At 35.6% G+C, this 13,855-nt stretch overlaps 1 protein-coding gene across 3 annotated transcripts in view; it reads left to right on the top strand.

Moving 5' to 3' along the window:
• ttc13 (tetratricopeptide repeat domain 13) overlaps nucleotides 1-13,855 on the top strand; it is a 42,497-nt gene that overhangs the window by 5,692 nt on the left and 22,950 nt on the right. For all 3 annotated transcript variants that reach the window (XR_015517402.1, NM_001130627.1, XM_087296281.1), the window contains 9 exon segments: nucleotides 910-985; nucleotides 1,068-1,138; nucleotides 2,577-2,642; nucleotides 5,635-5,727; nucleotides 5,808-5,924; nucleotides 7,511-7,621; nucleotides 8,165-8,247; nucleotides 10,738-10,879; nucleotides 12,057-12,231. Coding sequence is in view for 2 of the 3 variants with exons in the window: in NM_001130627.1 (NP_001124099.1) it covers nucleotides 910-985; nucleotides 1,068-1,138; nucleotides 2,577-2,642; nucleotides 5,635-5,727; nucleotides 5,808-5,924; nucleotides 7,511-7,621; nucleotides 8,165-8,247; nucleotides 10,738-10,879; nucleotides 12,057-12,231 (934 nt within the window). In the remaining variant the exon portion in view is untranslated.

Genomic DNA, 13,855 nt, shown 5'->3' on the forward strand with positions numbered 1-13,855 from the left:
AGTTTAAATAATAATAAATATGGGTTGTCGTTTTAATTTATTCCCTTTATATCTTTATCTATATTTCTTTTAGATATTTATTTATATTTTGATATTTTTTCTGTATATAATTTTGTTTGATGTATTTATTTAAATACATTAAGTTAGCAAAATATAAAAGTTTTATTTTGACATGTTCTGTGTTAGTTGTAATTCAGGTTTGACTATAATAATAATAATAATACAATAATAATAATAATAATAATACTTGAAGTTGTCATTTCAATTACTTTACTTTTTAAATCAACTTTTTATTTTATTTTTACCCATTTTCATTATTATTATTATTATTATTATTATTATTAGTTTTAGTAAAATAAGTACATTAAGGTAACTAAATTAATTGTTTTGGTTGCTGGAAAAAGTTGGAAAAAGCTTAAGTTTTTACAATTTACTAGATTATTACACCCTGATAGTTATAGTTCATTATAATCTTACTAGTTTCTGGCACTGTTAGTTTTTACATTGGAAAATAAGCACAATTTAAAGTTTGATCACATTTATTCATTTTATCAATCCAATATTGTACGTTTGTGTTTTTATGGAAGAAAGTCATACAGGTTCTGAAATGACACTACATCAGGGTAATTAAATGATGGCAGAAAATGTGTATTTGTAGCTGAACCCTATCCTTAAACACCTGCATTTAGATCTTAAAACACTGTAAACACACATTGGGATGAGAAGTAGTTTTGACCTAAAACCAAACACTTCCTATGTAGCACAAGCGTTGTTTATCCTCCTCGTCCTCTGTTATTATGGATGTCTTTGCATTGTTTTTTCCATCCACTCTTTGGTTGGATTGATTGTAAGAGGTTGACACTTCCTGACATGCTTTCCTTTCTTTCCTCCCTCTTTCTTTCACCGCAGAATCAGGCAAAGTTGTTTGTCGAACAGCGGCGGTTTCCTTTCGCTGTGGACAACCAAAATACCAATGAAGAGCTCGGTGTGTGTCAGCTGTGTTTTGTGTTTTTGTGTACTTGTCTGTGTGTAATGAAAGCCTCTAACACTCTTTGTTTGTAATTCAGCCATAGGTTATGTTCTTATTGGAAACGGACTGTATGATGAAGCTATCAAGCACTTCTCCTTACTGCTTCAGGTCAGTTTCATTCAGAATTTATTATTATTTTTTTTTACATTTAAAGGGTACCTATTATACCCATTTTTACAAGATGTCAAATAAATCTCTGATGTCCCTATAGTGTGTATGTGAACTTTCAGCTCAAAATACCACATAATTAATGTTTTATAACTCTTTGAATCTGCCCCGTTTAGGCTTTGACCCTAAATGTGTTGTTTTGGTTACTGTCGCTTCAAATGCAAATGAGATTATGCTCCCAGCCCTTTTTTCAAAAGCAGGCGGAGCTACAGATTCAAAATGCTAGTGGCGTTCAGCTGCTTCTAACTCAGGGCTGCTTATGCTAACGAGGGCGAAATTGTCAATAGTGGGTGTGGTTTTCCCCCTCTGATGACACATGCAAAGTGAGAATGCCAATCAATGTGTTTCTACAGACTGCTTTTATAAAGTGACATCAATAAAAAGATAGAATTAATGCATTTTTACCATTAGAGGTTGGTTTTATTCACACACTGTTGCCACACAATAGTGTTTTAACCCCTTATAAAACTAATATAATATAACTGCAGTGCTTCATTTTTGTTTTATGCAAACCATAATTTTTCATTCATTCATTAATTTTCTTGTCGGCTTAGTCCCTTTATTAATCTGGGATCGCGACAGTGGAATGAACTGCCAACTTATCCAGCACGTTTTTTACGCAGCGAATACCCTTCCAGCCGCAACCCATCTCTGGAAAACATCCACACACACATTCACACACACACAAACTCATACACTACGGACAATTTAGCCTACTCAATTCACCTGTACTGCATGTCTTTGGACTGTGGGGGAAACCGGAGCACCCGGAGGAAACCCATGCGAAGGCAGGGTGAACATGCAAACTCCACACTGAAACGCCAACTGAGCCGAGGCTCGAACCAGCAACCTTCTTGCTGTGAGGCGACAGCACTACCTACTGCGCCACTACGTCTCCCTACTCTAAATTACTGGAGTATTTTTTTTATCATGTGGGGTGACTTATGAAGTTCTTTTGATTTAAAGATTGCAACTTTTTTTATGCATAATTAAATCTAAAATGTTTTAAACTAACATCATTTTAGGCTGTTAGTTGACTTAACCTTTTTAAGCTTGCTTTTATCTAAGCTTTTTTGCTTGTTTTATCAGCAGTACAAAATAAACAGGTACTTATGTATATACTGTAATATATGCTTTTATTAAATGCTCAAAATAATCAGCTGTTTCGCATTAAGTCACATGACAAAGTGTCTGTTGTTGACCTTTCAACTGTTACTGTTCAACTGTTATCTGTTCTTATTTTGGAAACCTCAGTGTTTTGCACACGTTTCATGATTTAGATTTTACATAGAATTTCCTGTAATGTAATAATATTATTGTAGTTATAATAATAATAATAATAGTGTATACTTAAAAGTACTGTTTTCTGTCACCTCAGGGAGATCCTGAACTGGTTAGTGCCATCTATGGACGGGGAATAGCATATGGAAAAAAGAGTCTGCAGGTATGTCACTTGTTTTAAAATAATACTCAAAAATGCGGAACAACATTGTGTTGTAAACTTCTAAGAGCCCAAAAAACCAGGGAGAATCTTTCGGTTGTCTTCAAAGCATAATCCTTTTTAATAAGAGGAACTCAGCTTGGCTGTGGCATCATCGAAAGCAAACTCTTAAACTGCACAGCAAACATTATACATTTATACAGTTTGATACATGTAGGTGGGGACAGTTAACCAAAATGAAGGGTTGTGGTCGGCAGGGTAAACTGCTTTTTCAGGCCTGGTCTCATCATGTTCTGGAGACAGAAACCGCCTGACCAGTTGATCAAAAAATGAAAACAATAGACACAACCATGCTGTGAAACTGACAATTTGCATTACTTTGGAGACAGACAGGGTTCAGGAAAACCAAGACATTTTAAGGTCTGTCACATCCTGGAAACAACTTTTATAAATATAAGTTATATAAATATAAATTTATATTCCCACAGTGGTTATACTGAGAGTTCATTTGATCAAAATATCATAAAAGTTTAATGATATGAACTTTTATTACACTTTAAAATTTCAGCAAAAGCTGTTTTAAAAATTCATAATAGGATCACAATATTCATAATATGTATTACCCCATTAAATACCCCTAGAAGCAGGAGGTCAGTATTGACCATATTTGGATAGGTCATGAATATTAATGACCCTCTATTAATGTGGAGGTTTAATTTACCTTCATTGAGAGAAATTAGGTTGTAGGAGATGGAGTAAGATTAAACATATTTCATTGTTACATAAATATTGTTACATTAGCAGCTCTCGGAAACCCCTTTAGTAAATACAATGTTTAATAAAGAGTTCTCACTTCAGACAAGTGACAGATATGATGCGATTCTTAGAGGTGCATTTTTTAGTAAGTGCACATTTAAGGCTGATTTATACTTATGCGTCAAGCGTATGCTACGGCACGGCTTACAAATGGACGCGCACCTCACAAAACATGTAACTAAACGCCGCAACGACGCATATCACAAGCTCTGTGATTGGTCAGCTTGGTAGCACTGATGAGTGTGGGCAGGACCGAGAGCTCGTGAGCCCAATGAAACGACTGATTACAAGTGTGGAGTCCTGTGGAGGAGCTCAGGATGGAAAGTTTTGTTTTGTGTTTACCTCCTGGTTAAAGTTGACGCACATCCGCCGTTTGAGCGAGTTTGAACCGATTGTACATTAAGGAAGCGTTCAGAAAAAAAACAAAACACCAACGGAGAAACTCGACACAGAGTAACATAAACACCTCACTGCCAACTAGCGTTTCGGAAGTGTTATTGGAGAGCAACAGAAACAGTGCGCAGAAGTATAAATGCACAGCTACGTGCGTTGCATGCGCCGTGGGTTATGCCGATCACTTGACGCAGAAGTATAAACCAGGCAAAAGACACAATAAACATGATTATTGACAAAGGCTACAATTAAACATACTCTTTGTGGTGGAGCTGAATAAATGTTTGATCCAGCCTGATCTCATGAGAAAACGTAACAATAGCTGCATCCCAAATCGCATACTTATGCACTACTCTACGCCATTTTGTAGTATAAATAGTGTAAGTAGTGTGTTCACACTGAAAACTCTAAAAATAATAAGTGCACTTTAATTACCCGGATGATGCACTCATTCAGCCGCTAAAATGAAGTGTGTAATGATGGACACTTCACGCACTCAATGACCACAGGTTTGCTTACGTAGCGGAAGGGGCGGAGCTATCAGGCGCACATGTTGGGTAACTTTATTTATTTTGGATGGTGAAAGCAAAATTCTCCTACGAGAGTGATTACAGCGCCTCCCGATGGTGAATGCGGCAATACTCAGGGCAGGTATTATTTGATAATTCGGTCGTTTATTTCACTGATTTGGCAACAGTCAAACATCATCAGGGAAACGGTTTGAATTTCCGCTTATTAAAAAAACATTAGGGAGCCATTTGGGACAACACTACATGCATATACTATCCTGTTGAGTGTGTAAGTGCATAATTACATAGTGCATGAGTGCATAGTGAAGTGTGCCATTTGGGACGCAGCTTATTTTACGTTTTGTCAGTTAAGTGGCTAATTCATATGAATTCAGTCGTAGGAAAATGTACAATTTTAAAAAGGAGGCTTGGCACCCAGCCCCAAAGCAAATCGTAATAAATTGTACGAATAAGATTGTACGAATCAGCCACCTAATCAAAAAGTTACGAATTGATGTGAGATTCTGTTGGTTTAATCCGTATATCCTGGATTTTGCGTCCTCACACGCATGTGAAGAGATGTCTAGTGGTGTCGTTCCACAGCAACACATAAAGAAACAATCTGATGTGGCTGGCTTTTTGTCATTTTCTTTTCAAAATAAAAGGCCCACATAATTAGAAAGTTAACGCAGCCTAGGCCATGCTTATAAACGATCCCATGTGCAACATATCAGTCCATTTTGACTGATGATCTCCAGATGACGTAGAATGTGAACTGAAGACCATCCAAACATTGAGGCCTTGCTTATGGATATCCCCAGAGCAACGCAACAGTCTGTTTTGTTTTCTGATAGACCTGTTTTTCACCAGGGCTTTACACTCACATGTTTTACATGAGAACGAGGAAACAATGGGGTTTGAAGCTATATAGCCATTTCCATGTACTGAACTCTTATTATTTGACGATGGCTACGTATACACAGATTTTATTTTTTAGGCCAACTTTAAGAAGACTCCAAATCATTCCAGATGAAATATTTAGGTATATAATATACCATAATAAGTATAATAATATAATATATATATATATATATATATATATATTATTATTATTTTTATTTTTTTTTTACACAAAATTTTATTTTAGTGGACGTCCTAAAACTAATGGAAAAGGCTGTGTTAAACTGTTTTAATGTTGCCTTATCAGACACTACTAAATATATCAGCGCTTATAGTGATTGCTGTCCATATAAACAAAGGTAATTTTCTCTTTAAAGGACATAAAGAATGCAGACCTGGCTTTATATGAATTAAGCCGAGTGATCGCGCTGGAGCCCAACAGACCTGAAGTGTATGAGCAGAGAGCCGAAGTAAGCATCAAACGCCAAGTCAACCAATTGTGTGTGTGTGTGTTTAGGAAGTGTAATGATTATGAATGATGTGTTTTCAGATTTTGTCTCCTTTGGGCCGCATCAGCGAAGCTCTGTCGGACTTGACTAAAGCCATTCAACTACAGCCTTCAGCCCGACTGTACAGACACAGGGGAACACTGCTCTTCATATCAGAGGTACACGCACACGCTACACACACCACATCTTATCTCTCATGATGCACTTTGGCTCTGGCCTCAATAGATTAAACTGTTATGGTAACGTATGGAAGATTTCTAATGTGTTAAACGTCTGTCTCATAGATCGCTCTGGATCTGTTTAGCACAGGTTCAGAGTCCCGAAACTTTTAGCTTCAGCATGTGTGAAGAAGATGTTTATGATTATTTTATGATAAATACAATGGGCTATAAAAGGAGATATGGGGGAGTTAATTATTAAAGTCATATAATGGTTTGTAGATAAGTTTATTGTTCTATGAAAACAAACTGTGGAAAAATCTCTTAGTTCAGGGGTTCTCAAACTTTTTCACTGCGGGGCCCACTTCTTTCTCTAATAAATTTTTGAAGGCCCAAATGTCTGACAGTAGCTCTAAAACATTTGTATGAAATGCTCATTTAAACCAGGGGTGTCAAATGTTCGGCCCGCGGGCTGGATGAAGCGCGCAAACAGGTATATTCTGGCCGCAGGTTTATTCCGCGAGAGGATTCTATAAAGTATGAAAACAAGCTGCATTTTTTTTTTTTTTGGATTTCGTTATTAAAATGCACTTTTTTCCCAGTTCTGTGATTGATTACCTCAAACTCGCAAAAACAGCCTCAAGATTGCATCTGCAACTAGTAAACAAATTAAACAGGGTGGCGAATATTTCTGACTATATATGGATGGATGGGTGGATGGATGGATGGATGGATGGATAGATAGATGGACGGATGGACGGATGAATGGATAGATAGATGGATAGATGGATGGATGGATAGATAGATAGATAGATGGATGGAAAGATAGATAGATGGACAGACATATAGATAGATAGATAGATAGACAGACAGACAGACAGACAGACAGACAGACAGACAGACAGACAGACAGACAGACAGACTTAGCTTATTAGCATATAGATAGATAGATGAATGGATGGATAGATAGATAGATAGATAGATAGATAGATAGATAGATAGATAGATAGATAGATAGATAGATAGATAGATAGATAGATAGATAGATAGATAGATAGATAGATAGATAGATAGATAGATAGATAGATCGATGGATGGATGGATGGATGGATGGATGGATGGATGGATGGACAGATAGATGGATGGATGGATGGATGGATGGATGGTTAGACAGATAGATGGATGGATGGATGGATGGATGGTTAGACAGATAGATAGATGGATAGATGGATGGATGGATGGATGGATGGATGGATGGATGGATGGATGGATTGATTGATTGATAATTTTTTTTTTGCGCTCCTAAACAAAAAATACCTGTTTTTAGGCCTTGATACATTTTCAAGAATGTTTACAGCCAAAATCTCAAAAGATGAGTTTTTATTTATAATAGGATGTTTTGGAAGCATGTCATTTAATTTTCAACAGTTTAATGCATTATTTTCTGAGTTAAAGCAAATAATACAGAATAAAAGTAATTTCTTTTAACTAATAAAAACAGGACTGGCCTCACTTTAAAAGTTTTAATCTATATTTAGTTTTAAAAGTTTATTTAAAAATACCTTTTTTCTGTCTTTGTCTTTCAGGATTATATGGCGGCCATGGAGGATTTCCAGCAGTCTCTAGAGCTGAAGAAGAACCAGCCCATCGCTATGCTATATAAAGGCCTGACCTTCTTCCACAGGGGACTTCTTAAGGTAAGAAAAATTATAAATATTACCACAAACTGTACTGCTGGCCTCATATAGTTCAGATAACGTTTAGACTACGTAAGTGTCTAAACACACAGAAGAGTTTTGACATTACATATGTAAGCAATAATCAATAGGTTGCCGTGCGTAAGAATTTTAAAAGCAAAATCTGCCAATGACAAACCTGGTTATCCTCTGCCAAGTGCATTTAAAACTCTTTAAAGAACGGCAAACCATTGATTATTCTTGTGCTTTGGTCATTTACAAAGTTGTAGACAAGTTAAAATTTGTTTTGCTTTTCGCAACATAATATTTAATAGTATATTTATCAGTTATGATAGATCTAGTCTACATTGAGTCAGCGAGAGAGCAAGAGAGATGTTGTGTGCATGTAAATAATACTGACGTGTAACATTTGGTATTTCTGATCTTTTAATCTAATGATGTGAAAACATAATTTAATAATTTATCAGATAAATCAATCTAAATCTTATTAAAAGTACCACATTAATTAAACATGCTTTGTTTAACATTATTTTCTCCACGCAGGAGGCTATCGAGGTGTTTAAAGAGGCTCTCAAGCTGAAGTCGGACTTTATAGATGCTTATAAAAGCTTGGGTCAGGCTTACAGGTAAGGTGACTCTGTCAGTTCTGTCAGATATCTAGATTTTGTCTGTTCACATGAAACAGGCTTGTGTTTTGGTCTATCACTTTAAGTAGGTGAGGGATTTCAACTGGTGTTTAATCTGTTTATTTTTGTCCGCTTGTATTCACGTTCCTGATTTCTTTGAGGCGAGAACCAGTCATAGAAGATGCCGCATTGGACACACGAGAAGAACCACCAAAATGTCAATATTGCAAAAGAAACCAAACTGTTAAACATATTATTGTGGAATGCCCCATTTTTAATGTTTTAAGACAATTTTTTTCTGGAGAGACGTTACATGAAAAAGTTATAAATGTGAATCCTGCTAAAATTGTAACATTTTTATCAAAAGTAAACCTTCAAAACAGTTTTAGATTTTTATCTTATTATCTTTATTATTATTTATGTATTTTACCTTATGTATTATTTATTGCTGTTGATGAATTTTAATTGTAAGAATATTTTTATAACTATAGAAAAGTGGTGTTTATAAAATATGGTAAACTTTAAGTTTATAATTAAATAATGTAAATAATTAACTAAATAGTAGTGGTAGGCCGTTAAAGGCATTAACGTGAGAATCCTATCAGGCTATTACAAATATATATATCGCCGTTAATCTATTTCTAAAGTTGGGTTGGGCGCTGGGTCTATTCTATGCAAGCTGATGACTTTCACCTTGATATTTTAGCGCGGATGTATACCTGGCCAAATTGCACTGTAGGGGGGCGAGAACGAGTCTAAGAACCTGTGTGTATTCCTACTGTGAAACTACCGCATCAAACATGACGTGCTAGCATGGATGCAGTTCGCTAGAGGGAATCCGATTAATGTTAGCTCCACATCTAACTATCAGGCACCTGTAGAGTTTATGCGTTCGAGTAAAACATATACAAACAAAATGGACCAAGTGCTTTTTAAAATGAATGACGGTGAATGAAAGTCAAACCAGTGAGTCGTCTGACAAAAACAGTGCCCATCTAAGTCAAATCAGCAGGATGCCCTTCTGGATCTTTTACTTACTTCGAAATCACCACTGACTACGCTTACATGGACATCTGAAGTCTAGTTATTTGCCTTAATAGACAATAATATAATTAAGGTGTTTATGTGAAGTGCTTTCATGGAAGAGTTTCCTGTAATTTTAGGTGACTTTAACTGCAGTTCGGCAGTTTCACTTTCACTCATGAACAGTTCATTCATGCCCCCTAGACAAACTGGGGTAATAGACGCAAATAAGGAGTAAGGAGTGTGTGTGTGTGTGTGTGTGTGTGTGTGCGTGCGTGCGTGCGTGCGTGCGTGCGTGCGTGCGTGCGTGCGTGCGTGCGTGCGTGCGTGCGTGCGTGCGTGCGTGCGTGCGTGCGTGCGTGCGTGCGTGCGTGCGTGCGTGCGTGCGTGTACGTGTTTTTGTGACATTTCAGGACACAAATCTGTATAATGACATGGGTATGTCATGGGTATTACAAAAAGGAGGTGTATTATGAGGACATTGGTGACGTCCTCATTTCTCAAAATGCTTATAAATCCTACAGAATCAGAGAGTAAAGCTGCACACAGTCTCCTGTGATGGTTGGGTTTTGGGGTGGGGTGGGGTGAGGGCAATATAATGTACGGTTTGGACAGTATAAAATGAATGGAAACCTATGTAATGTCCCCACTTTTCACAAAAACAAACGTGTGTGTGGGTGTGGTGAAAAGTCCTACATGACGATAATAGTTTGATTGCGGTGTTTATTTCAATAATGCCACTAATATCTGCATACGCCACATCTTAATTCCATTTTTGTTCAGTTCAGTTATGACTTTAGTCGAATTAAGGTCATCAAAAATGGAGCTTATGTAGGCCTACAGTTCAACAATCAAGCTTAACTGAATAAACAGTTAGTAAACACAAGCACATCTTATTGAACATCATTTATTTGCATCACCAATTATCATAGTAGAACAGTTTATCAAGCAGTTTGTGATGTGTTTTGGAAACAGGAGATGAGCCCCTGGTCTAATGCGACACCTGGCTTGAGAAACCCGTTCTCACAGACTTACTTTTAGTCATTATTTGGGTAGCACACATATTTTGATTGGCAGAATTTAAATGAGCCATTTTAATGTAGATTATTCCAGGTTTATGCCAAGATTACAGTGAGAATAATCTAGATTAAAAAGATTTATCTACGCCCACATACTGTATACTAAATAGTGAGTAAATTTCCATTTTTGGGTGAATTATCCCTTTTGGATGGTTTAAGTTCCCTATTCTTATGACATCATAGAAATCAAATAATTGGTCAATGCTATTTTTGAGCAAAGAAAGCAAGTACTCTTCTGTAAGTAGAAGATGGAGAGTTAATCCAACATTTAAGACACCATTATACCTGTATTTTGCATCATCCTTTTATAATTGGATTGGCAGAATTGCTTCCTAATACTAGGTGTAAACTGGACCAATGATACACATGTGTTTGTGTGTGTTTTCAGGGAATTGGGAGATATTGAGAATGCCATGGAGAGCTTCCAGAAGGCTCTGTTACTGGATCAGAACCACATCCAGTCCCTGCAGCTCAGAGGAATGATGCTCTACCACCACGGCAGTCTGCAGGAGGCCATCGGCAACTTCAAGGTCAGTCAAGTGTGTGTATGTGTGTGGGTATTTCCATATGCCTCTATGTTTGCAGCATTAGTCCTTAAAGGAATGCCTGAGACCCCCTTTTCCTCTGGAAAATATTATAAGGCCCCCCTTCAAGTTTAATGATATTATTGCTCATATAAGTTTGCAGTGATGATGACAAAAAAAGTTTTCTAACAAATTTAAATTTTGGGTGATGTTGGAATATCAAGCCAATTCCGTGCATGTTCAATGATTCAATTCAATTCAGCTTTATTTGTATAGCGCTTTTACAATGTAGATTGTGTCAAGGCAGCTTCACATAAATGGTCAAAGTAACTGGAACAGTGTAGTTCAGTTTTTAGGGTTTAAGTTCAGTTCAGTTCAGTTTAGCTCAGTTCAGTGTGATTTAAAATCATTACTGAGAGTTCAAACACTGGAGAGCAAATTCATCGATGCGTAGCTCTACCAATCCTAAATGAGAAAAGGTCTGGAGAGTGTTTTCTTCAATGCCAAAAATATTAGTAATTTATTAGATACAAATGAATAATTCGATGACAGAGCTCTGGATTACGTTACCCCAATGCAATACAAGAATTACATTGAAGAGGTTCGCAACTAACTTACATTTCCTGACTCCAGCATATATACACAACTGATAATAACAGGTGGAGTTTTGGTTTAACGTCACTGATCAGTCATTCTGCAGTCCCTTGGCTCTTTGTAACCCCTAGACATACTTCCTCTTTCTGCAACCCTTCTTTGCAGACCAGAACTGAACAATTACATGCATCTTTGATATATTTCACAACTTCTACAAAGATCATGCTCCTTGTGACATGTCCACACAGCAGTCTGGAACAAATCTAAATTTATTCTTATTCTGCTTTTTCCGCTAGTTAGCTGTTCTTCTAAAACGTATGCAGCACAGTAAAAAAGGAAGTGTGTCTGGTCAAGATGTGTTCTAATACAATAGAAAAGATTGATTAATCTGTTGTTAGTCTAAACATATTTCTAATAAAAAATAAAGACAGAAAAGTAATACAAATAAATTCCTTTTTTCCTACAGTGAAGTAAACCTTTAAGGTGTTTTCTTCGTTATTTGATGACACTTTTGAGATGATGTCATCTCTAGTCGTGAGTCTTGCTCTTGTTGTTTCAGTCTGTTTTTTTTTTTTTCCTCCCATTTCAGAGATGTTTGCAGCTGGAGCCATATAATGAAGTGTGTCAGTACATGAAGGGTCTCAGTCATGTGGCTATGGGTCAGTTCTACGAGGGCATTAAAGCCCAGACTAAAGTCATGCTCAACGACCCTCTCTTAGGACAGAAAGCCAGCTCTGAATATCTCAAAGTCAAATATCTCAGAGGTGAGAGAGGAGGTTTGCTTTTATTTTGTCAATAACAAGCATTGAACAATGATTAAATGTGAACCTGGACTGCAAAACCATGCTTAAGTTGTGCGGGTATATTTCTACAATAATATTACATTGATTGGGTCAAAACGGTGGAATTTGATTTAATGTCAAAAATCACTAGAAAGTTCTGTTCAGTAAAGATGATGTTCAATGATGATATGTTGTAGACTTCCTAAAATAAATATATCAAAACTCAGTTTATGATCAGTAATATCAATTTTTATATTTTCTTAATATTTAGATTTATTCTGGACCCTCAGATTTCAGATTTTGATGTATAAATAAGTATATTACATCAATGGAATCTTGTTTAGGTGATTATAAATCTCAATTAAAAAAAAAAAAAATGTACAATTTTGAATGGTTTTGTGGTCCAGGGTCACAAATGACTGATCTTTTACTGTCGGTGTTACCCAGACAGATCACATTCTACAAAATAAACGTTTGCTACCATAATGTTTTCTCAGAAAAAGAGTTTATAGTCAACAAATGTAAACAAACTAAGCTGAAACATTCTGGGAATTGCTGCTATATTAAAATATTTTCAGTTTTCATGTTTACTAAATGATACAGTAAATTGTGAAATGCAGTTCAGATTTTTGATCCATTTCATAGTTTCTAAACAAATTATTGGCCAGAGTTGGATAAGTTACTTGAAAGTAAATAAAAGTAATTAATTACTAAGTACATCATTAAAATTGTATGTAAATCGCTTTTCTTATTACTTTGTCTTGTACTTGGTTAAAAAAAAAAAATTATGAAGAACAATTTAAAAATAATTTAATTGCTTAATAAATTACTGTAATTAAGTGACTTACAATATAATGGCCAAAAAAAGAAAAGTAAGCCCGATATCTTTTTTATTTTTATTATTATTATTTTTTTTTTTGCAAATAATTGGCCATCGCTGGTCATGGCACACAAATGTAAGTGAACCATTAAATGATTGGGGTTTGAATTTTGAAAAGTTTTTCAATTTATTTTTTATAACTGAAAATTCATCCACACAATATAGTTTAAAAGATAGGCCACATTTCTTGCATTATAAAAAAAAAAAATAAAATAAAAATTGACAAAAACTAATCAAGATAAATATTAAAATTCAATTACTTTTATAGTAATATATGAATTGTTTGGGTGTTAAATATTAAATTATTCTAATACTTTTTTTTGTAGCATTTCTTTTTAGCATCGAAACCAATTGTGCTTCATAAGAACAGCATTATGTACAACCAAATTTTATGTAATACAGAAAATCTTTATGCTGTGACTCAAATGTTTTAAACAAAATGTAAACTCTGTACATATTTATCTATACATTTCACACTATAGTTCTATAATAGAGTGTGTGTGTGTGTGTGTGTGTGTGTGTGTGTGTGTGTGTGTGTGTGTGTGTGTGTGCGTGTGTGCGTGCGTTCGTGTGCGTGCGTGCATATATATATACAGTTATACAGTATATATATACATATATACAGTTGAAGTCAGAATGATTCGCCCTCTTGTGAATTTTCTTTTTCAAATATTTCTCAACGTATGTTTAAGAGAGATGGGAATGTTCACAGTATTTCCTAAAATA

The sequence above is a fragment of the Danio rerio genome, chromosome 20 (assembly GCF_052040795.2).
Source record: "Danio rerio strain M-AB ecotype USA chromosome 20, GRCz13ab, whole genome shotgun sequence".
In the NCBI taxonomy this organism is placed as follows: domain Eukaryota; kingdom Metazoa; phylum Chordata; class Actinopteri; order Cypriniformes; family Danionidae; genus Danio; species Danio rerio.